This window comes from Furipterus horrens, unplaced genomic scaffold, assembly GCF_987537825.1.
Source record: "Furipterus horrens unplaced genomic scaffold, mFurHor1.1.pri manual_scaffold_8, whole genome shotgun sequence".
NCBI classification, from domain to species: Eukaryota; Metazoa; Chordata; class Mammalia; order Chiroptera; family Furipteridae; genus Furipterus; species Furipterus horrens.
Window position 1 is genome coordinate 68,059,142 of NW_028327178.1, and position 25,862 is coordinate 68,085,003.

General features: G+C 39.0%; 1 protein-coding gene across 4 annotated transcripts in view; it reads right to left on the bottom strand.

Annotated features, from left to right (window-relative positions):
- The window catches only part of KIZ (kizuna centrosomal protein), a 187,982-nt gene that overhangs the window by 46,870 nt on the left and 115,250 nt on the right, over positions 1 to 25,862 (bottom strand). For 2 of the 4 annotated variants that reach the window (XM_090285988.1, XM_090285987.1), the window contains 2 exons: positions 24,652 to 24,799; positions 13,048 to 13,213 (listed from right to left, as the gene is read on the bottom strand). In XM_090285988.1, coding sequence (XP_090142114.1) covers positions 13,048 to 13,213; positions 24,652 to 24,799 — 314 coding nt within the window. Of the gene's footprint in view, positions 1 to 13,031; positions 13,214 to 24,651; positions 24,800 to 25,862 lie in introns of all 4 variants that reach the window. The other 2 variants (XM_090285989.1, XM_090285990.1) reach the window with 2 other exon arrangements.

A 25,862-nucleotide genomic window follows, 5' to 3' on the forward strand; every position in this document is an offset into this window, starting at 1 on the left:
AAACTGCCAACTATTGATAGATTGATGGCAGGTATTGGAATTATAATTTCTTTAAAAATCTTAATAGCAAATAGCCCTTATTACTTCTAGACTCATCACACCTCTTTCTGCATGAAGAGAAGGAAGATATGAAACCCCAGTATTTAATTATCTCTTCTCTTATAAAAAAAATTCTATGAGATAAATACAGAGAATAGGCTGGTGGTTGCCAGAGGTGGGGGATGGGAGGAGGGCAAAATGGGTTAAGGGGATCAAAAGGTACAAATTTTCTGCAAATAAAAACCACAATGTGATACCACTTTACACCAGTCAGAATGGCCATCATCAACAAATCAACAAACAACAAGTGCTGGCGAGGATGTGGAGAAAAGGGAACCCTAGTGCACTGTTGGTGGGAATGCAGACTGGTGCAGCCACTGTGGAAAACAGTATGGAGCTTCCTCAAAAAATTAAAAATAAATTTAAATGAAGGCCAAAAATGGTAAAAATTTCCAGTTACAATATAAATAAGTTGTGGGCATAGTTACTAAGGTTAATAATACTATATTCATATTTGAACATTGCCAGGAGACTAAACCTTAAAAGTTTTCATAACAGGAGAGGAAGATGGCGGTGGAGTAGGTAGCAGTGTTGTCAGCTTGCTCCTATTGTGGAAAGCTTGGGATATGGACAGGGAGACGAGTGAGTGAGTATGAATTTCAGACAACGTGAGCGGGGAAGGGAGAGTGAGAGCAGAGTGGAAAAGGGTAGAAGGCTTGCCTGTGCTCTGGGGGGAGTCGCTGGGCCCACCAAGCCCGGCGCCGCTACCTCACTGCACCCCAGAGGGGAAGCTGCAGACCAGCTCACTGGTCGGGATCTGCTTGGAGACTGCTGCCTAGTGTGGGCACTGGGGCCAGCTGAGTCCCATAGGGAAACAATAGAAAGGTTTCCTTGAAGCTGCCCGAGGTGTGGGAGGACAGTGAGCGGCCTGGACTGGCGGATCTGGGTTGGCGGTCCCACGCCCCGGGTGTGTGCATTGTGGCGCCACTAAAAAGAGAGGAGTTGAGCTGGGCCGGGAGAGCTGCGTTAGAAACACAGACTTGGTCAGGGCCCCAGGTGGGCGGGCAGTGCGTGCAGGCGAGTGGTGAGATGGTGAGCGACCCAGACTATGGGAAGCTGTGTGAACTGAGTCTGGGGCTGGTGGCCCCACACTCCGGATGCGCGCATCCATCGTGGTGCCACTGAACAGAAAAGAGTGGAACAGGACGAGGAGAGCTGCGTTAGAAACACGGACTCGGTCTGGGCCCCAGGCAGGTGGGCAGTGTGCGCAGGCGAACAGTGAGGCGCTGCCAGTCAGGGATGGACACAGCTGGGTGCTGCAGCTTGGAGCACAGAGACTTCTTGGGAGCAGGAGCAAAGGTGGTTTGGGGACTAAGAACATGCGCACTGGCTTGCCAACAGCACAGTGTTGCTAGAGAAGCCTGAGGACTGCTGGAGGGTGCCGCAGGACAAGTGGGGAGAGACCCAACTTTGCGGCCCACAGCAGATAGATACAGCAGGTCCATGAGTGAGAGAAAAGCAGCCACAGAAACCAGCCAGATCTCCTGACAGCCAGCCAGCCAGAAAAAAAAAATTGAAACTCATGGAATTTTGACCAGGTGTGGATCCAGAAAAAGAAGACTGCACACAAAGGCTGACTGAGTAAAAACTTTCTTTTTTAAAATTTTTATTTCTATTTTATTTTTTATTTGCATTTTATTTTATTTTATCTTTATTATTTTTAAAACTATCTCTTTAATCTGTTTCATACCATCTCTCCCTCCCATCCTTCCTCTTTAATTTTTGTTTGTTTGTTTTGTTTAGCCTCCCTTTCACACTAAGTATATAGCATATAACTATTATATAAATCCAATACTATACACTTCCACTTTCTTACTTTATTCGGCATTCTTTCCTCTTTTTTTTGTAACATACAATGTAAATATTACTTACTGTCTTGCATAGCCTTGACACTACTTTCTACTATTAATACTCTGTCTTTCCCCCCCTCTCAAAAATCATCTTTTTCTCCTATAGTATAATAGTCCTAACCTCTCTACATTTATATTAATACCAGCTCATTTGCTGCCGATAGTGGGATAGAGGGTGGGGGATATTTTTGAGGGTGTGGGTTTCTTGCCTGGGCTATGTGTTTGTTTTTAACAGCATCTCCACAAAAGAACTCAAGACAAGGTGGGCAGATGACCCTCAATCAACTAGCCAGAGAGAAGGTCCCACCAAAGAGTAACTGAAATATAACCAGACAGCATAAACAAAAGATATAAGGGGCATCCCAAGAGCATCAGCCTCAGGAGATCAAAGAGACTGCACCACTGAAACCCCCAGATCTCTTATGAAGAATCTCATACCACAGAGGCGGGAAATCAAAGCAGACAAATCCAAAAAACAAAAACAAACAAGAGGGATCCAACATGGGAAGATGCAGACACAACCTCCCAAATAAAAGGAAATGAGAAATCCCCAGAAAGAGAGGTAGATGGAATAGACATAGCCCAAATGTCAGACATGGAATTAAAAATAATGGTGATGAAGAAGCTCAATGCGAAAAGAGAGGAAGATGGCAGAGGAGTGAGCGGAGGCTGCGCCTTCAGGCTCCTGAGACCTGTCTGTAGTTTGGACTAATTGCAGACAGAACATCTCAGTGAGAAGCTAGACACTGGCAGGAGTCGAGCCTTGGCACTGATGGATCAGAGAAGACCATCTGGGAACGACCTGTTTGGTGAGGATAGCAGAGGAAAAGGGGATGAAACGGGATTCCTGACTGGGGTGGCTTCCTGAGCTGCGGCTAGAAGGACACAAAGGCTTTCTGGCGACCACAGGCTTCCCCAGAGGGGAGTCAGGAGGAGAGCGGATCTCTGCCCACTGGCAGAGACGGGACTCGACCAGGTGGCATTGACGCTGGAAGACGGGAGACAGCATGCTGTCGGGCAAGTGAGAACATAATTCTCCTTTATATTTTTCTCTTGTGAACTGCGGAGAGGGAGGAAAAGTTTGGGGGTTGTAGGACATTCTTGAGGAGCGCAGGCGCTCGCCAACTCCCCAACCCTCCCCTTGGGTCACGGGGGTGCACATAGGGAAGTGCCCTCATTCACTGGCCCAGGTGCGCAGGGCCGCGAATCCAGGTGCCCCTGGGACAACTCCAAGAGACATAAGATCAGTGCCCCAACGGGTGCAGAGAGGGCCCACTGGACACTCAGAAGACTGTGCGCAGTCGCCTCTGTCCAGCTCCAGTGGGCGCCAGGCCAAAGTACAAGGCCGGTGCATAGAGCACTTGCTCAGGCTCTGCTCGTGCCCGCGCAGGTGGGCGCAGGAACGGTGGCGGCTGCGGTGTGGGAACAGCGGGCGGCAGCAACTCACAGACACTCCCTTGTACTGAGCACAAGTGTCTCAGCCCTGCCCTAAGAGGCGAGAGACCAACTCCTGGAACATGGCACTGCAGGCCTGAGGCTAGCTCCCCGGCCACCTTGGGCGTGCACCGGCGCTCGAGCGAAAAAACACCTCACTGGCTTTCCCAGAGCGCAGTGTGGCTGGCTTTCTTAGAGTGCAGCGCAGCAGGCCTGAGCTTAGCTCCCCGGCCGCCTTGGGCGCGCACCAGCGCTCGAGTGAAAAAACACCTTGCTGGCTTCCCCAGACCGCGGCGCGGCCTGCTTTCCCTGAGCGCTGCTCGGCAGGCCTGAGGTGGGATCTCAGGTGCCTTGCATTGCACCTTGCTGGCCACCTCACGCACACCGCTGCTGCAAGGAATAGGAACCTCTGACCCATCACATTAGACCAGCTGTGGATGCAGAAAAAGAAGATGACACACAAAGGCTGAACTGTATAAAAAGATTTTTTTTTCTTTTTCTCTTCTTTTTTCTTTTCTTCCTGAAAGAGGAGGGGAGGAGGGAGGAGGGGAAGGAAGGGAAAAAAACAAAAACAAAAAACAAAAAAAAACTATATATCTAATTTGTTTTATATACTCTTTCCTTCTTAACCTTCTTCAATTGTTGTTTATTTGTAGGTCTAGTTTAGCCTCCCTTTCACTCTAAATAAATAGAATATAGCTACTATATAAACGCAATACTATACAATTCAACTTTCCTACTATATTCTGCACTCTTCCCTTTTTTTCTTCTATAGTTATTAACAAAAAATGTAAATATTACCTACTGTCTTGCACAGTTTCAACTATTATTAATCTATTATCCCCTCTCTCAAAAATCATATTTTTCCTCCCCTAAAACAACTCTTATCTATTCTTCATATAGTGTAAAAGCTCTAATCTCTCTACATTTATATTAATACTGGCTCGTTGGCTGACAATAGCAGGATAGAGGGTGGGGGATATTTTTGAGGGTGTGGGTCTCCTGCCAGGGCTGTGTGTTTATGTTTTCAACAGCATCTCCACAAAAGAACTCAAGACAAAGTGGATAAAGTGACTTTCAATCAACTAGCCAGAAGGAAGATCCTAACAAAGAGAATCTGAAATATAACCAGACAGCATAAACAAAAGATATAAAGGGTAACCCAAGAACATCAGGCTCAGGAGATCAAAGAGACTACACCACTGAAACCCCCATATCTTCAATATAGAATCTCATACCACACAGGTGGGAAGGCAGAGCAGATAAATTCAAATAACAAAAACAAATAAGAAGAATCCAACATGGTAAGATGCAGAAATAACCTCCCAATGAAAAGAAAAGAGGAATCCCCTGGAAGAGAGGTAGATGGAATAGACACAGCCCAAATGTCAGACATGGAATTCAAAACAATGGTGGTAACGAAGCTCAATATACTCGACAACCTTAAAAACAACGATGACAGCCTCCAAGGAAGTTACCAACAGCTCCAAGAAAATTACAGGGAACTTGCAGAGAACTACACCAGCATAAAAAGAATCATAGAAACTATCAACAAAAACCAGGAAGAAATGAAGAATGCAATCTGAACTGAACAACACAGTAGAATCAGTCAAAAGCAGACTAAACGAAGCAGAGGATCGCATTAGTGAGTTGGAAGATAATGTAGAAAAAAATTCTCAGATGACAGAGCAAAATGAAAAAAGATTGAAAAAGTATGAAGAAGAGGTAAGGCAATTACAGGTAGCATAAGGAAGAACAATATAAGAGTAATTGGAGTTAGGGATCAGAAGAACAAGGAATAGATAAACTGATAGGAGAAATAGTGACAGAAAATTTTCCCAACCTAATGAGAGAAAAAGTTATGCAAGTTCAGAAAGCACAGAGAGTTCCAATGAAGAGGAACCCCCAAAAACCCACTCCAAGGCACATCATAGTTAAAATGGCAACATTCCAAGACAAAGAGAGAATCCTAAAAGCAGCAAGAGAAAAACAGCAAATAACTTACAAGGGAGCTCCAATAAGGCTATCAACCGATTTCTCCACAAAAAGACTACAACCCAGAAGGGAATGGTCAAAAATATTTCAAGCAATGAAAAACAAAGGCCTACAACCAAGAATACTCTACCCAGCAAGGCTCTCATTCAAAATAGAAGGTGAAATAAGGAGTTTCTCAGACAAAGGAAGACTAAAAGAATACATCTCCACCAAACCATCATTGCAAGAGATGCTAAAGGGAATGTTTTAAGAAAAAGAAGAAAAAAGGGGAGAGAAACACAGGTACAAAGGGAAATGAATAAATACATGTCAATAATAACCTTAAATGTAAAAGGATTAAATGCTCCAATTAAAAGACATAAGATAACGGAATGGATAAGAAAACAGGACCCACATATTTGCTGTCTACAAGAAACACACCTCAAAACAAAAGATTTACATATCACCCTGCCCAGGCTCTGTAGCTTCAGCTTCACTGGAGAGGACACTCCAGCGTCATCACAAGATGTCGATTCAACATGGGAGGAGACAGATACCGTGTCACTCCCGAGTTGGACTGCACAGCCATTCTCGGCTGTGCAGATGGACTCTTAAGAAGTTACACCATCGTCTCTCGAGACGGACGGCTGCCGACGACGATGACGACGACGACATAGACTGAAAGTAAAAGGATATAAAAAAATATTCCAAGCAAACGGACCTGAAACAAAAGCTGGGGTAGCAGTCCTCATATCAGAAAAAACGGATTTCAAAGCAAGGGCAATAAAAAGAGACAAAGAAGGACATTTCATAATACTTAAAGGAACAATCCATCAAGAAGATATAACATTGATAAACATATATGCACCCAACATAGGAGCACCCAAATACATAAAGCAAATACTAGAAGACCACAAGAAGGATATTAACAACAACACACTCATAGTAGGGGACTTCAACACTCCATTATCAACAATAGACAGATCATCCAAGCAAAGAAACACCAAGGATATACAGGCATTGAACAACAAACTAAACCACATGAACTTAACTGATATATATAGAACTTTTCATCCCAAAGAAGCAAAATATACATTTTTTTTAAAGGCACATGGGACATTTTCAAAGATAGACCACATGATAGGACACAAAACAAGCCTCAACAAATTCAAGAAAATTGAAATCATATCAAGTATCTTTTCAGACCACAATGCCTTGAAACTAAAAATCAACCTCAGAGAAAAAAGTCAAAGACACCCAAACTCATGGAGAATGAATAACATGTTATTAAATAATGAATGAGTTAACAATGACATCAAAGAGGAAATCAAGAAATTTCTAGAAACTAATGACAATGAACACACAAAACCTATGGGACACAGCAAAAGCAGTGCTAAGAGGGAAGTTCATAGCAATACAGGCATATCTGAAAGGACAGAATAAGCTCAAATAAAAAATCTAATCCTAAAGCTACAAGAACTAGAACAGCAACAACAAACAAAGCCTAGGGCAAGAAGAAGAAAGGAAATCATCAAGATCAAAGCAGAATTAAACGACATAGAAACTAAACAAACAATCCAAAAAATCAACAAAACTAGAAGCTGGTTCTTTGAAAAAATAAACAAAATCGACAAGCCTTTAGCCAGGCTCATCAAGAAAAAAATAGAGAAGACCCAAATAAACAAAATCAGAAATGGAAGAGGAGAAATCACGACTGATACCACAGAAATACAAACAATTTTAAGGAATTTCTACAAACAAGAGTATGGCAAGAAATTTGACAACCTAGAAAAAATGGACAAATTTCTAGACACATAGAACCTTTCAAAACTGAATTAAGAAGAAGTGGAAAGTCTCAACAGACCAATAATAAAGAAGGAAATTGAAACAGTAATCAAAAATCTCCCTGCACACAAAAGCCCTGGACCGGATGGCTTCACAGGCGAATTTTACAAAACATTTAGAGAAGAACTAACTCCTACCCTCCTGAAACTATTCCAAAAAATCCAAGAAGAGGGAAAAGTCCCAAACTCTTTCTATGAAGCCAGTATTACCCTAATCCCCAAACTAGGTCAAGACACAGCAAAGAAAGAAAACTACAGGTCAATATCACTGATGAACATAGATGCTAAAATCCTCAATAAAATTTTGGCAAACAGGATCCAGAAATACATCAAAAAGATCATACACCACGATCAAGTGGGATTCATCCCAGGGATGCAAGGGTGGTTTAATATTCAAAAATCAATAAATATAATACATCACCTAAACAAAATGAAAGACAAAAATCACATGATCATATCTATAGATGCAGAAAAAGCATTTGATAAAGTACAACACCCATTTATGATGAAAACACTCAGCAAAATGGGAATACAGGGAGCATACTTTAACATAATTAAGGCTAAATATGAGAAACCTGAAGCCAACATCATACTCAATGGACAAAAACTGAAAGCATTCCCCCTGAAATCAGGAACTAGACAAGGCTGTCCACTCTCCCCACTTCTATTCAACATAGTGTTGGAAGTCCTAGCCACAGCAATCAGACAAGACAAAGAAATAAAAGGCATCCAAATTGGGAAAGAAGAAGTAAAACTATCACTATTTGCAGGTGACATGATAGTATACCTAGAAAACCCTATAAACTCCACTAAAAGACTACTCGATATAATAAGTGAATTTGGCAAAATAGCAGGGTACAAAATAAGTATACAGAAATCTAAGGCATTTCTGTACACCAACAATAAAATATCGGAGACAGAGGCAAAAAAGAAAATACCATTTATTACAGCAACAAGAAAAATAAAATACCTAGGAATAAACTTAACCAAAGAGATAAAAGACCTGTACACTGAAAATTACACAACAATGAAGATAGAAATTAAGGAAGATACAAACAAATGGAAGCAAATACCATGTTCTTGGATGGGAAGAATCAACATCATCAAAATGGCCATACTACCCAAAGCAATTTACAGATTCAATGCAATCCCTATTAAAATACCAATGACATATTTCACTGACCTAGAACGAATCCTCCAAAAATTCATATGGAACCAAAAAAGACCCTAAAGAGCAAAAGCAATCTTGAAACAGAAGAACACAGCAAGAGGAATCACGATATCAGACATCAAACAATACTACAGAGCCACTGTGATCAAAACAGTCTGGTACTGGCATAAGAACAGACATATAGATCAGTGGAACAGAATAGAGAGCCCAGAAATAACCCCAGGCCTATATGGTCAACTAATATTTGATAAAGGAGGAAGGAACATAAAATGGAGTGAGAAGAGCCTCTTTAACAAATGGTGCTGGGAGAACTGGACCGGAACGTGCAAAAAATGCAACTAGACCACCAACTTACACCACACACAAGAATGAACTCAAGATGGATTAAAGACTTAAATGTAAGCCGTGACACCATAAAACTCCTAGAGGAAAACATAGGCAGGAAAATTTCAGATATCCCACGTAACAATATCTTCATGGCTACATCTCCTAAGGCAAGAGAAATAAAGTAAAAAATAAACAAATGGGACTACATCAAACTAAAGAGTTTCTGCTCAGCAAAAGAAAACATCAGCAAGATGAAAAGGAAACCAACAATATGGAAGAACATATTTTCCAATGAAGAGACTGATCTCCAAAATATATGAAGAACCTACATGATAACAACATCAAGAAAACAGTCAACCCAATTAAAAAATGGGCAAAGGACCTGAACAAACACTTCTCCAAAGAGGACATACAGAGGGTCCATAGACACATGAAAAAATGCTCAACATCACTAGCCATCAGAGAGATGCAAATAAAAACCACAATGAGATACCACCGCACACCAGTCAGAATGGCCATCATCAACAAATCAACAAACAACAAGTGCTGGCAAGGATGCGGAGAAACGGGAAGCCTAATTCACTGTTGTTGGGGTGCAGCTACTATGGAAAAAAGTATGGAGTCTCCTTAAAAAACTAAAAATGGAACTGCCTTTTCAACCAACGATTCCACTGTTAGGATTATACCCAAAAAATCCTAAAACCCTAATTCAAAAGAACTTAAGCACCCCTATGTTCATAGCAGCCCTATTTACAATAGCTAAGTGCTGGAAACAGCCTAAGTACCCATCTGTAGATGAATGGATTAAAAAACTATGGTACATTTACACAATGGAATACTATGCAGCAGAGAGAAAGAAGAAACTCCTGCCATTTGTGACAACATGGATGGAACTAGAGAGAATTATGCTTAGTGAAATAAGCCAGGCAAGGAAAGAAAAATACCATATGATATCACCTAATAGAGGAGACTAAGGAACAACACAAATAAATGAACTAAATAGAACCAGGAACAGAATAACAGTTATTAGGGGGGAGAGAGGAGGGAGAGAAAGGGGATAAGTAAGGGAAGGGTTTAGTCAAAGTACATGTATAAATGACTCATGAACATGGACAACCGGGGGGATATGATTGTGGAAGAAGGGGTGGGCTGGGTGGTTAGGAGCAATGGGGGAAAAAAATAGGACAACCTTAATTGAAATAGAAAAAACAAAAATAAATAAAGAAATAAAGATTTGTGTTGAAATTTGGTACATTCTGTGTTGATCTTCAGCTTTCATCATTGACTTGAAAGTTGTTTTTTTCTTCTTACTTTAACCAATTTCTCCTAAAGTCCTGAAGTTTTAAACAAAAGGTCTGATGTAAAAATTTCATATGTAGTTGTGTAATTCTACCATGACAACAGAATGCCATTAATATATAAATGAGGAAAATAATGCTGTTTTCAAAAGCTTCAATGGAATAGAAATAATTTTGAAAATTTATTACAAGATAGATCTACTTGGAGGCTTGAATAAATTAGACACCTAAATAAAGTAACCTTTTTAGGTATATTAATATTATTGTCCACGCTGCCTTTAAAATATTCTGAGTAAGATTTATTTTTACAATTTAAAAATAACACTTTAAAATATATTTGAAATGATTAAAAGCATCAGATCATAATGTAATATCAAGACATTATTTACATATGATTTAGTTAATAAGACATTTTTTCATTAGAGCTTATTACTTGCCTTCCATATATTAATGGTGCCATTTCTGATTTGATCATCTCTTCTACCTAGAGTCCCTCTATATAGAATGACTTATCATTATTCTTTACCTCTAGTGCTGGCACAGTGAATGTTTTTGAATGTTTGTTAGAAGACTGATAGAGTTTTTATTAAAGTTACACGGAACTGAAAAAAAAAGTTTTTCATAACAGGAAAAAAATTTTGTAACTGTGTGGTGACGGATGTTAGCTACACTTAATATGGTGATCATTTTTGCAATGTATATAAATACCAAATCATTACACTGTATATCTTAAACTAACATAGTGCTATACATATGTCAATTATACCTGAATAAAAATTTCATAAGAAAATAACATTTGCAATAATTTGGGGGAGAGTCATTTACTTGCAGTGAGGGATGACTGGAAAGTAAATGACTGCAAAGAATACTTAAAAGACAAGTAATGGGCAACAAGGTCATTTCACAGTTTCTTCCCAATAAGCCTTTATACTTTTAATTGAAATAAATTCAGAGATTATTAGATACTTATGCATTCAAAGTTAAAAGCAAAAGAAAAGCATCCACGTGATTTCTTGGTTATCTGCAATTTGGGATCATCTACACTTCTATAAGAAGAAAGGAAGGAAGGATGGAAGGACCGATGAATGAACTCGACCAGAGTTTTCTCAAGATGAAGAATAAAAAATGCAATAAACATATCACTGAAAAATGTTTAAAAGGAAACAACACCTCTGTATTTTGGAATTAAGTATTATCTGATAAAGAATATATACAATTGCTCTATTATAAACTCCTTTTTCAAAACCAGAGTTCATCACAGAAACATGGGTTTAAAAAATTAAATCATTAGGCCACAAATTATACCGCCACAAAAGAAAGCCACTCTTTCTGCCTATAAACAACAAAACTACCACATATGCAAATACATACCTCAGGACCTCAGTGCAATGTTGTATTTACTAGTATAAATATTTAAAGTCAGACCTTTGAATGTATAATGAAGTAGCACACCACTTTGCAAAATCAAGTACTATTAAAGTTAGATGTATGACAAATAGAACTCTGTTCCGAATACTAAATGTTGCTGTTGATATTTTAAAACTAAAAATTGTGATATTTAGATTTCATCTTAATAAGCCTAATACATGAGCAGAAATCTTAATAGATCTTGATGAAATCTTACTACTAAAATTTTTAAATTATCAGACATGCTTTGTAACTGAAGCACAAGCAAGCTTCCTGACTGGCACTTTTCCCTACTCTGATTTTAATGACACAATTGAATTATTACAGAAAAGAAAAGAGTAAAGTCAGAAACATCTCTAGTTTACCATATAATGACTGGGTGTTCCTCATGGAAACTGATCTTTTCATGCAGACACAGGTGCTGAAAGGCTATGTGATGGTGTATGCTCACATGTGTACATATATAACATAATTATGAAGAATTCAATAGACATGGTATTTTCCACCTTAGTTTGGGTTACTGTAAGCTTGCATATATGGTTATGTGCTCTTAGCTCTCCTGCTCCAGCATGTAGTAGTGGAACATACCTGCTCTTAGCAGAGTCCACAAACCACTAACCTAGAATGTTTTGATTATATAATAAGGTTAAATTCCGTATTTGAAACTCTTAGGCAACCATAACTTTATTCATGATTGGAATCTTCACTACCATGTTTTCTTCCTTGCTCTCATCTCTGCAACCACTTAGAACTTTTAAAAACCAACACATGATAATAAAATGTATGTCAGGGTTATATGGACTAGCCTTTTGTATGTTTTTATTTTTTAACTAGCATTTTTCTTATTTTTCAGTGTCTCCTCACCTCCTTTTTTTTTTTTTTTGGCTTATTTCTTGCCCCCAAATAGTACTATCCCTAAAAGAAACCTATATTGAAACAAAGGTATTCCTTTGTTTTTTTCATGCAAAATAATTTGGCCTGACATCTATCAAATTTGAGTAGGACTTAAAACAAAAGAGCCTTAAATCCTCTCCACGTATATCAACTTCTAATACCATTTTGAGCAACTCACTGCTGACTTGGAAATACCACTATAGCAGTTTACTGACATAAATTAATAGTAATGCTAAAATAATCACCATTTCTTGATACTGAAAATTGGTTTTTAAGTTTTGGGAGGAATAAATTCATTGACTCTTATTCATCTGTTTAGACTTTTATAATATTGTATTATAAAGACAACATTAAAAAGTGTTTATAAATTATAAATAAATTCTATTAAGTGATATAAAAAAATTCACAGTACTTTATGGAATCATTTTAATGCAATCATTTTCATCTTTGTAGAATGATCAAAATTATCCACTGCCCAGTGATTAGCTTTGTTAAGATTTCAAAACTTACAAAAAGTTAAATTTATTGGATATTCAACATAACTACAGACCTACAATTAGGTTTCCTATTCTTGTTAGACTAAACAAAATCATGTATTTATTAAGAGGTGGTATAAAATAAATAGCCTATTATACATATTAAAATCAGGTATTCTCTAGTCCCCTTTATTTTATAGGTACTCCTTGTGAAAGAGGATGTCGTATGGTCTCTGAATTTTTGCTGTTGGACCTACCTTTAACAATAGTTACCTTGTTCCCTTGTAGGAACTCTGTTGAACCAAGGAGCAGGTTTTGTTTCCTTTATTCCACTATTGTCATTCAGAATAGATGGCAAGCTGCAAGATGATTCATCACTGTGAAAAGCGGACCTATCCTCGCACTCTTCTGTAGGGGCTCTTTTCAATAATGATGTTGCCTACAGTGTGTTTAAAACAAAGCACAAAGAAATAAAAACAAACTGTAGCTACACTTCCTCTTCGTCTTAAAGACCCAGCCTTCAAATACAATTTTAGGTTAAGCTTTACTTAGAATTTAATTTGCTTTCTGACGTTTAACTGAAACTAAAATGTCTTCAAGATAAAATAACATCTGATTATTTTCCAGCAGAATTTAATTTACTACAACAACTTACACTACAAATAATACAACTTTTCTGAGGACTGAATCTTATGTAGAAGTGTTCTACTTGTGAAGTAAATATGTGTATGAGATATGACCACCTCTGTTAACCTGGGAAGGTTTAGCTAAGATTTCCTCTTTCATTGCATGAATCCTTCAGCTTGTATTGAGAAAGAGATCTGGAAAAATGTGATCCCATTGTATCCTCATCCTTCTAAAAATGACCCTTGAACTTCTCCCAAATGGGAAGATTGCACAAAAACTTGGTGGATGAGGAGGAGAAACTAATCAAAAAGAGAGCTGCTCTAAATAATAATCTCCAGTCAAGAATAAAGACAGAAGGCTGCTAAGTTTGCTGCGGACCTTAATCACCATACTGCCTCCCTGTTTTCAAAGGGCACTGAGCTGTCTTATCTGCATCACCTCATGTGCCCTGGGGAGGGTGGTGGGCACAGGTTTTATCACAACAAACTTGAGAAGTAGAGGAAAAGTGGAAATTAACAGGACAGGTAAATACATCTTTCTTAACTTTCAGGTCAGCACTCTTAAAAGTATGCTGGTAACAAGAGCGAAATAACCAATGATGACATCATCCTGCTGCCAGAGTATGTTTCTTTCTCACTTCCTACTCAGAAGTGATTTACCCAGGTGATTGGGAGAGGAAAACTCAGTGTGGTGCTACGTTTTCATTGGTATCTGACGACAGTAGCTACAGGGCATTGTCCAACCCAATCTGTGGGAAATGGAGATGAGACTCTACACATTAATATGAAGACCGGGCTAGACAATGCCTCACAGGTCATGTAAGTCCAAGAACAAAACAGTAACAACATAATTAGTAAACAAGAGGGAAGATAATAATCTTTCCTTGTAATCAACATGAAAGAAGATGACCTAAGAAGGAGAATCACTGAGGCAGAACATGGAAGATCTGGACTTGTATGTTTGGTTTTGAAAATACAAGACCTCTGTCATCAGCCTTGATATTCTTGCAAGTCTCCTGCCCTCTGCTCTCTCTAGGACTGGCTGGCTGGCTCCCTGGGCTCTCTGCCTATTATAGAAGCTGGAGCAGCTGATTTTAGGAGATTTAAGGAGTTCTAGTCTCCTTGGCCAAAGGACTTAGTCTCAAGTTAGCCTTGGAAGCTTCTCCTCTATCTGTTAAATAAAATTGTTAAAGGACTGTTGAAGCTTTCCACATTTTCTACTGTAAAATTTGTAGACATGTAAGTGTTTTGGATCGTCAATGACTCATAACTATTCCCTAGTCTCTCCACAATGATATGCAATTTGTCTTACTGTTTTAGATCCCCTTTGCTTTAGCTGGGTTTTAGCTGGGTTTCACCTGGGCTTCAAAAGAACACAGAATAAAATGCTATAATAACACCGCAAAATCCTTCTAATAAGTCTTTGTATACTTGATAAGAAAACCACCAGTCATCAGTTCTACATTGAGTCCTCTTTTTTTTTAACCATGGTGAGGTAAGTAGTGAGGTAGCTAAAGTGGTGAGCATACTGCAGGTTTTCCTTTATTTCGTATATTTTATCTCATTTATCTTCATTATTCACTACACATATTTCTAGGGTTTCTCTTACTTTTTTGATAGAGAAGTTTATAAAAGGACTCACCTTATAAGATAACTCTATAGATAATTTATCAAAGACGAGTATGTTATACCTATAAGAATTTTGATGAATGATTAAATTACAACATGAGAATCATGGGCTTGACTCCACTGGAACATGGAGCCAACAAAGAGAGCAGCAGATCTGCCCAATAGGTCATCATCCATCATAAAGGAATCCACAATATAAGTCCCTAGCAAGCAGGGAATAATGAGAAGCAAGAACAGAAATAGAAGTCAACTTCAGACAAGAAATGGCCAGAAGATTTCTAGTAAAAGAAACTTTGGCTGAGTCAGGAAAAACATCTGTATTGTTTGCATATCTCTTAGAAAGGTATATATTTTAAGGAAGCCCCCAATCTAAATGACCTTGCAGGCTGAAGCTGACAACACTCACCCTTAACAGAAATAGAACAATAGCTCAGAGAGTGAACAAGGTGCTCTACACATCTGGGTTGGAAAGCACTCTGCAAATTGGAGCGCTCTATTGGAAAAATGCCACCAGACAACAACTTTACCATGGGCCTTCATAGTGCTTATGAATGAACTATGCATGGGTTTTAACTTATCTATTAACTCATGAAGGCTCTCTTTGATTCCATACATTAGGAAGCCAGGAGCAAAGACTGGAGACTGTCTCACTGTTCTCAGCAGTCTGAAGCCTAAGATAATAGAAACCAACTAGTTCTGAATTTTTCTGCCTTCTCAGGAGCCAGCAGAAAGGACTCAGAAATTCAATACTAAGGCACATATTTGCTTAATGACTAACAGTGGTAACTCTATAATTCAGATCTTACAAAACATAAAAGGGTCCTATTAACTACACTTAGCAGGACACCTAGAATTATTGGCTCAATTCTACTAGAATTTTTCTCAAAGTTCTGTTTAAATATGGATCCTGCTAAGTCTAGACCCCCGAGTCATCTAGGTTGACTCTTAATTTATATCCAGAAATATCAATAGTGATACTGTAATGCATACTTAGATAAATGATGCTATTAGTGAAAAAGACTGTGTCCAAAATACCACTAAGGAAAAAAGCCTAAAATCACACCCCTCAAAATATTCCAACAAATTGTACAAATTTACGCAAAAAGAGTTCTTGCCAGTTAATAAGGAAAAAATATTACTAACCTAATAGAAAAATAAGCAAAGAACATGAACTGGGAAATTATAAAGAAGAAATACAAATGGCTAACAAATAGGCAGGGGAAAATTTGACCTCAATTGTAATATAAAGGTCAAATGAACAAAAAAAAAAATTTGAATGCCATTTGTACTTCTCAATTTGGTGCTTAAAAATAAAGAAGTTGGCAGTATCTGGTTTCATAAAGAGCTCAGAGAAATGATATTTTCATCCATTCCTGGTAACTCTAATGACCGAACATTTCTGAGTGAGCAGTGCATAGCAAATGCCTGAGAGGTTCACATAACCCTTTGTTGTGGGTGGGAATTAGGCTCTTCCACAGGATCGCAAGGAAAGCATTCTAAGTACCTATGCACAGGAGACTGTGGTGTGGCATGGTTTATTTGAGTAGAACTAGAAGCTGCCCCCTGGGTTTCCAATTTCCCATCTTCCTCTGTTCTGCCACAGAAAAAGTCCAATCATGTCATAAGCAAGACCAAAGCAAAAGCCAGTGTACAAAGTTTCTGCTCCATATTAAAGTCCACCAACATCTGGCTAGTTTAGTGTGTGTTCCCAGCTGCAGTCCATTGCCATGCTGCGGTATTCAGCCTCCATTAAACAGTCTCAGCTGCCATCCAGGTAGCTTAGCTTGTTTCCATGTGCTCCAGAGGTGTAATCTGTGTGGCTGTTGCCCATTTAGCTGCTAAGGCCACATGGCTATGGAGAGAGGATGAGTGAATGCATGTGGCAAGTGTGTACCCAGGTGTAAAAGAGAGAGAGAGAGAGAGAGAGAGAGAGAGAGAGAGAAGGGGGGGAGGGATGGGACGGGGCGGCGGGGAGTGAGCTTCTTTGTTCCCCTGAGATTATATTAGTTTGGGCTTGGGACAGACCAGGTGACTTCTCAAAATTACCAATCAACTTCTCAAACTTTTGTGAGTTTGAATAGGTTTACATCCCTTTATCAGACTGAGAGGCCTCTATGGTCCAGCACCTCCACCTGCACCTCTCAACAATCCAGTACTAGAAAGTGGAAGGGAGGAGTGTTAATTCCCTCGGTGGAATGCAATGCTGAGCAAGCAGGCTTATGTCCCCACTTTATTAAACTCAATGTCTAAGTCTCCTCCCCTACACAAACCTTTTAGAAGATTTTACAGGAGGGAGAAAGATAGGGAGAGAAACACTGATGTGAGATGGAAACATTGATCAGTTGTCTTTTGTACACACCCTGACCAAGGACCAAACCTGCAGTTCAGGTGTGTGCCCTGGCTAGAATCAAACTGGTGACCTTTCATTTCACAGGATGACGCCCAACCAACTAAGCCACACCAGTTAAGGCTCTAAGTCCCTTTTGCTCCCCTTCTCAATATCTAGGTAAATACCAATGGTAACACTTTGACCTAACAACTCTATATGTAGAAATTCATTCTAAGGAAGTAGCATGAATATTTGTAAAAGTTGAATTGCTCAGGTGTTTGTAACTTTTTTCTAGAAGAAAAATTAAAAATAACTTAAATGCTCAATAACAGGAGCCTGGTTAAAGGGACTGTGGAATATTCATATAGGGGTTTTCTGACAACCATGTGAAATTATGTAGAACATGTGATGGTATGAAAGAAGTTTACTTGTGACAAGTGGGAAAAAAAGAAGCTGTGTACACAGCATAACCCATGGCAATACATTAAATATCAAAACCCATACATCACAATGTCAAAAGGTTAAATATGGAGAGAGTCAGATAATGGACAATTTTCTTCACTTCTTTTTGTTTACTTAAACATCCCAAGTTTGTGTTCCACCCCCCACTTCCCCCCACCACCGCTGTATTTTTAAAAAAGAAAATATAAGCCCAGAGTGGGAGAAGTAGGGAAAGAGGGGAAGGGTCTAGTCAAGAAACATGTATAAAGGACCAATGGACATGGACAACAGGGTGGGGATTGACTGTGGGTGTGGGGGCCATGGGGGTGGATGGCATAAGGGAGAGCAATGGGGGAAAAACTGGGACAACTGTAATAGAACAACAATGAAAGGAAGGAAGGAAGGAAGGAAGGAAGGAAGGAAGGAAGGAAGGAAGGAAGGAAGGAAGGAAGGAAGGAAGGGAAAGAAAGAAAGAAAGAAGAAGAATACGCCAGATTGTAAAGAATCCAATTTCTGTGATGGCATACAAATACTGTGGATGAAAAGCGGGGGGGGGGGGGGGCACATACTAAACCTGACAAGCTCAGGAGAGGCCTACATGGCAGTCTTACAAACTCAGATATAGAAAGTAACCACATAGGATGTTCTGAAATTAAAATTCTCCAACTAAAAGCAGTTTGTGGCAGGTAGTCATGTCCTAGGCAAGTATTTTCCCTGACAAAGGTCAATCTTTACTTGAACTGAGCCTGTCTGTTGTCTTTTTGCATCTAGGATAACATACCTTTGGAATGTCAAAGTAATTTCCTTTTTTTCAGGACTACTCAGAGCATAACCACTGCACCAGAGCAGAGATCACAAATCCCCTCATTGTTATTGTTGTCGTGTCAATTGCTAACCGTTAACTATCCTATCCCCACAAACATAAAAGAAACCTGTGTCTATTCCATTTACTTTTTATCCAGTCCCAGATATTTACCCCCTTTGCTTTCTCCCACCTCCTAATATATCAGCAATGAGTTTCACATAACGACCTTATGTCTTTCCCTTTGATTCTGACGTAAAAAATAAATGCTAAAACTGCCATTTTCCAGAGCATTTTCTCAATGAGTTGAGATTCTGCTTCCCACTATTGTCAGTTTGGCTCAAATAAATTCATAAGACTCCTCTACAGTTTTGAATGTTTCTTACAGTGACAATACAGAGGGAAAGTGAATGTGAAAGCATTTGATAAAACTGAATTCCCGTCTATATGTAAACCAGTACTAAAATGCAGATATAAAAAGGTAAGAGAATTAAAAAACATGGAAGTAGACAGCCAATGACCTTTTCCCATATCACACAGATTTAACTGACCCTTTCCCAAGAAGATTCCTCTTGTACACCTGAAGTTAATTTTTCAGTGTTTATAAAGAAATGCAAACATCATCACTTAAGTTATATCTAAGTTATAGAAGAAGAAGGGAATTTTACCTAAGTATCAATTAAATGAAAAGGAAAGTATTCTTATGAGCCAGCAAACAAGTATTCAAGAGAGATGAACAAGAAACCAGCCTATAATTTAGGAAGAGGTGAAGGGATTTCTGTGACCGGTCACAAGTTTGTCTGATGTGTGTGTGGTGGGGAACAGGACAGACCTACTCTACTAGTGACACCAGCAGACTCTGCTTTGCCTGAAGTTTTTCCAGGTAGAAACAAACATCACTTAAAAGAAAATTAGTATTAAGGCATTTTGTATTTTAATGATGCACCCAACTCATATTTTTTCACATAAAGTAATTACACATTTTTCTGATTTAAAGCATGCAGCTCAATTATGTAATTGCCTAATGGGTTATGTGGGTACTGTGGACCTAATCTAGTCTTGAGGGGACATAATCTGAGTTTCAAGGCCTTAACGATGTATTTACTCAAGAGATGGATTGACTTCTGCTGATAGCAAGGGGACACTCAGGTAAACATCATTTACATATGGCTTTTTAATTAGTCATTTACCCAAGAGATCAAAGTAAATATTTCTGAGCTTCCTAAGACTCTTAAAGAATTGCTAGTAGAGATTTGTTAAATTTTGAAAATCTTTTACTTTTAAGAATTTTATCTACAGAGAAATATTTAACCCACATGATTTACTAAATGTATAGTGTATATTGTTTCAACACAGGGAAACAACTCAAATACACTGGTTTTGCTAATTGTAAAAGGATGATGCATAGAACAAAACAGTCCTAGAACTTAGAAAAGCTCCCATGGCTTGCCCTGCCCATATCATTTTGGTAAATGGGGCTGTGCATTTCTTTGGGGCTATGCATTTCTTCAGTCAGAACCTGTTTGTGAACTGCTCGCTTACTGACATCTTTAAGGATTCAAGTTGTCATTAATTTATTGGTAATTTTTATGATTGCAACTAAGGTGAGATCATGATGACTCAAAAAGGAACAAGGCAGAATATTATCTGATTCCTAAGCTATTGGTTGGGCAGGCCCTTCTCATTAATAATGGAGTTATTATTTGAAAATTATAAGTGGATTTGTTGTCTGGAACTTAGAATATGTTTTCTAATATAAACAGCACCCTTTAAAAAAAGATTAGATAGCAAAGGACATTCAACCAATACTTATTTTCACCCTTGACACAGCTGAGATGTAATGTACTTGCTATAAGTAATGTTATCACAAAATATTACTAAATAAAATGGAAAATGAAATTTGAAAACAAAGTCCTTAAATGTTTCTTAAAGAACATTCACACAAATGGTATCATATCTCAACCAAAAAAAACTATGTTATTTACTGAGTCACACATAATGTGGTAAAATGGAAATGTCTGCAGAAAGGATATACACAAGGTTATTTTTGAAAAAGAGCATGGGATCCTTGAGAGGCACATGGGGAGCTGTATCTATAGCTGCAATAGTTTATTACAGATGAAAGAATAGTAAGAAGAAGGAGACTAGAGGAGGAAGAAAAGGAGAGGACAGAGGATAGAGAGACAGGAGAAGGAAGAGAAGGGAGGTGAAAAGGGAAGAGAGAAAAGATGAGGAAGGGAAGAAAGGAAGAGGAGAAGTAGGAAGATAGAGGAGAGAAGGAAGCTGAGGATGAGGATGTCTGAAACTATTTAGTATGATGGTAACAACATGTGTGAATTTGGGTTGTTATGCATGGGACTGGTGGGTACTCTCTACATATATACGTTTCATATGCTTTTAAAAAGTCCTTCTGTCCTTTAATATAAGTGGCAAGGAAAGGGCAGGGACTTGAGAAGAACTGAAGGTGCTCTGAAATACTTAAAGGGGTAATGGCAGAAGTTCTGGATCACACAGTAACACAGCTGTATGACTTTGAGACAGAGGTGGTAAGGCTTGCCTCTACAGGGGCACATTCAGAATCTTTCAATTGGTTGGTATTTACTTCTGGCCAATATGGAGGTGTAGGTAGACATACTTTGTCTCCTTGTACAACCATAAGAGGTATTACAACTACCAAAAACAAAAAAACAACCAGAACTGACAGAAAATCAAGACTGTATGGAAGCCCAACTACCAAGGATTTAAGAAGAAATATTCATCCACACGAGTAGGAGAGACAGAGCCAGGGAAGTGGGGTGGAGCTGGGGAGCTGGGGAGGAGAGGACTCAGTGTGGCAGTGCAAAGAGGGGCGGCATGTGGTGGAATGGGTGGGCAGTCCCACATTCACTTGTGGTGAGTAAAAGCTGGGAGGGGTACCTAGGGAGCAATCCCAGCCCTAGGCTAGACCACCCAGCCCAGGGTTCCAGCACTGGGAAAATAAAGTCTAATAGCTTCTAGCTGTGAAGATCAGTTGGGGTTAGGGCAGTGGAAGAAACTACCCGTCTCTCAGGAGAGTCTGTTTAGAGGGTCCCCACCATCTTAGAATGTATACAAACCCACCCACTCAGGGAACCATCACCAGGGCAAGAGCTAGAGGGGTGCCAGTTGCATGCAGGAAGTGGGTGAAGTGACTGGAAAAGAGGCAAGTGCTAAGCAAGCAGCATTGTTTCCTCTCTGACCCCTCCCCCACATATAACATCACAAAGCAGTGAAACAGGGTCACCCTGCACTGATGAATACCTAAGGCTCTGCCCCTTACAATGTAACAGGTGCAGCAGCTCTACTTAATACACAGAGAGGCTTTCAAATTGAGGAGACAAAGAAGTATGGCCCAAATGAAAGACTAGATCAAAACTCCAGAAAAAGAACTCAGCAAAAAGGAGACAGCCAACCCATCAGATGCAGAGTTCAAAAGACTGGGGATAAGGATGCTCAGAAAAATGATTGAGTATGGCCACAAAATAAAGGAAGAAATGAAGTTTAAAGTGAAATAAAGAAAAATACATAGGGAACCAACAGTGATGGGAAGGAAGCTGGCATTCAGATAAATGATTTGGAACATAAGGAAGAAGTAAACATTCAACCAGAACAAAAAGAAGACACAAGAATTCAAAAAATGAGGAGAGACTAAGAAGACTGGGACATCTCCAAAAGTGCCAATGTCCAAATCAAAGGGATGCCAGAAGCAGAAGAGGAAGAGCAAGAAATTGAAAACTTATTTGAAAAAATAATGGAGGAAAACTTCCCTAATTTGGTGAAGGAAATTGACATACAAGTCCAGGAAGCACAGAGTCCCAAAGAAGTTGGACCCAAAGAAGACAAAATGAAGACACATCATAATTAAAATGTCAAAGGTTAAGGATAAAGAGAGAATCTTAAAAACGGCAAGAGAAGAGAGTTACTTTCAAAGGAGTTCCCATAAGATTGTCAGCTGATTTTTCAGAAAAAAAACTTTGCAGACTAGAAGGGACTGGCAAGAAGTACTCAAAGTGAAGAAAAGGAAGGACCTACAACACAGATTACTCTGTCCAGCAAAATTATCATTTAGAATGGAAGGGAAGATAAAGTGCTTCTCAGACAAGGTAAAGCTAAAGGAGTTCATCATCACCACACCATTATTAGAAAATTTTTAAAAGGGACTTAGTTAAGAAAAAGAAGATCAAAACTATGAACAGTGATATAACAACAAACTCACAACTACCAACAACTGAATCTAAATATAAAAAACTAAAACAAACTAAGCAAACAAATAGAACAGGATCAGAATCATAGATACAGAGATCATATGGGAGGTTATCAGTGGGGAGGGGAGAGGGGGAAAAGGTGCAGGGATTAAGAAGCATAATTTATAGGTGCAAAATAGACAGGGGGATGTTAAGAATAGTAAAGGATATGGAGAAGCCAAAGGACTTATGTGCACGGTCCATGGACATGATTTAAGGGGGGTATTGCTGAGGGAAGGGGGGGTACCAGGCAGAGTGGGGCAAAGGGGAAAAATGAGACAACTGTAATAGCATAATCAATAAAATATACCTAAAAAAGAATCCTTGAACTATGTGCATGATAAAAAAAAAGTTAAAAAGGATCAAAGATAGAAAACCCTATATTATACACGTGAATGAAAAGCCATACTTTGAAAGAACAAAAATTCATGACATTAAACTTAGGAGAAAGAGACCATCTCTTTGACTATGAGATGATCTTTTTCTAGGGAATGACAGATTATGATGGGAACACTATAAATCTGAGCTTCTAGTTCCTCCCCTTGTGCTTCCCTTGGGAATTTGGTCCACCAGTTTCCATTTCCTGTTCAACATTTTCTCATTCTCCCTCTGCGCCAGCTCCTAAGTCCAACTTCTCCTTGTCTTGTTTAAACCTCTGCAGGGCTCCCTCCTCAATGGTCTCAGTCCTAATCTAAGCAGGTAAAATTCCCCAAGGCACTGCAAAATCTTATTATCTCATAGCTCTGCTCAAAAAGCTCCCACAGCTTTCCAAAACCTAGTAAGTTAAACATAAGCTCCCTAGTCTGGGATGGACCCTGCACAACTGGGCCTGAGACTACCTTGGACTTTCTCATCCACCATCCACAGCCTGGAGCCCACACTTCAGCCATGGAGGATGACTCTGGCTTCGGTTCCTGAATACCTGTTGGCTTTCCCAGTCTGTTCTTTGACTCATAACAGCCCCTCCCTCTTGCCCTACCCTGTATTCTGAACCTGTCAAAATCCTGTCTTTTAAGAGTCACCTCACACCCCCTCTACTTCCTCCACTGTAAAGTTTGCCCTCATTGCTTCTCCAGATGGCTTGGCTCCCTTTTCTGAAGGCCCATATTCTTTGCCATTTTCTTTTCTTTTTTAAATCCTCATTTGAGGATGAGTTTTGAAAGAGAGGATGGGAGACTGGGAGGGAGGAAAAGACGGGGAGGGAAGGTGGAGGGGAGAGAGAGAGAGACAGAGACATACAGAGAGAGAGAGATCAGTTGCCTCCCATATGACTGGCGATTGAACCCACAACCTTTTGGTATACAGGATGACACTCCAACCAACTGAGCCACCCGGCCAAAGCTGCCATTTTCTTATTACATGCATCCCACTATGCCATTCCCTAGAATGGGGCAGCATTTTATTTCTTTCTTTCCTTCTAATGGATTTGGGCCAGTGCCTGTGTACAGAAGATGAATACATATTTGCTGAATTGACATGAATGACCAACCATACAGTGTTTTTAAAGTACAGAGTGGCAAAAGAAAACCAGAATGCTACAAGATAGCTCTAAGGTCCTTGGAAAATGTTGTGGTAGAATCATTTAATTACATTATCTCTAGGACCTGAATTACTTTATGTAAAGAGGTAAGATTCCTACACAAAACAATATGCAAAAGGCCTGAGATCATGAAGTTGAAACAAACCACAAAACCTCATTTATTAATTTTTTTCAAATATGTTAAGAAGGTTACTGTTTTATCAAATCACTACCTGTACATCTTGAAACTATTTTAAAAAATGACTAACCTTTGTCCTCCGGTCCACATTTTTGACTGCGAAAACTTCAGACAGTTTAGTTATCTCTTCTTTGATAAAATTATCATGTTCTTTCAAGGTAGCAACATGCTGACCTAATTGTGCCCTTAATAAGCCTGAGGCTGGTGCTTGTTCAGATCTATAAAACAGAAATAGGAGAAATTAATATTAGAGATTTGTAAGACTGAGTTACTTATGAGATTCCCACATTTTAAAAGGCTCCATAACAAAGTTAATAGAAGACAGGTTATCCAGAAAAGCCTGGAACATAATTTATTCTGGACTAAGGGAATTTTTAGAGTCCAGGTACTTTTTTTAACTTTTATTTTATTTTGGTTATGATTTCACTGTTAGATGAGCATTCTCAACTTTGGCTGCATAGTGGAACCACCTGGGAATCTCTGTAAAATCTAGGTGCCTGATGCCACACCCTATAGAGTCTAGTAAAATTGGTCTGGAGTGTGGCCCTGCAATCAATTTTTTTAAGACTTACATAGTATCCTAATGAGCAACTATTGTTTCAAATTACTGTATAGATGGCCAGGTTCCTTTTAAATGTGGCTAGAAGAAATAGATCACATTTCCATCTTAACAATAGTTTATCTTTGTTATATATACTCTTACTATGGTCTACTAATAATTTAAAAATACAATATTGGGAAAGAATTAAAAAGTAAGCCTATCTTGCTGTCTAGACTATAGTATTTAGATATCAAAAGGAACCAGGGCCCTTTAGAAAAATTCCCTATTCCAGGTTTGGGGCAGGAAATGTAGAAGATAGCCTGGAACACCTTATCATACCAGAAAGTAAGGAAGTTATCAAAGTCTACTGAGTCATGTCAAAAGCCTCAGGAACTACCTTGGAGGGGCTCCCACTGGCTAAAGACGGGACAATTTCAGCACCAAAAAGAATAATGCTTACAATGGATTGACAAAACTAGTGTACAAAAAGCCAGGACTTCTTTTAAAAAATTAAATAAAAAGAAAATTAGAAAATAAAAGCTTTTGGATTTAGCCTTAAAAAGGAAAGAAATCTTGTCACATACTACAACATAGATGAATCTTAAGGACATTATGCTAAGTGAAGTAAGCTGGCCACAAAAAGACAAATACTGTATGATTCCACTCACATAAGGTAGTCAAATTCATAGAAAGAGAAAGGAGAATAGTGATTTGCCAGGGGCTGGAGGAGGGAGAAACAG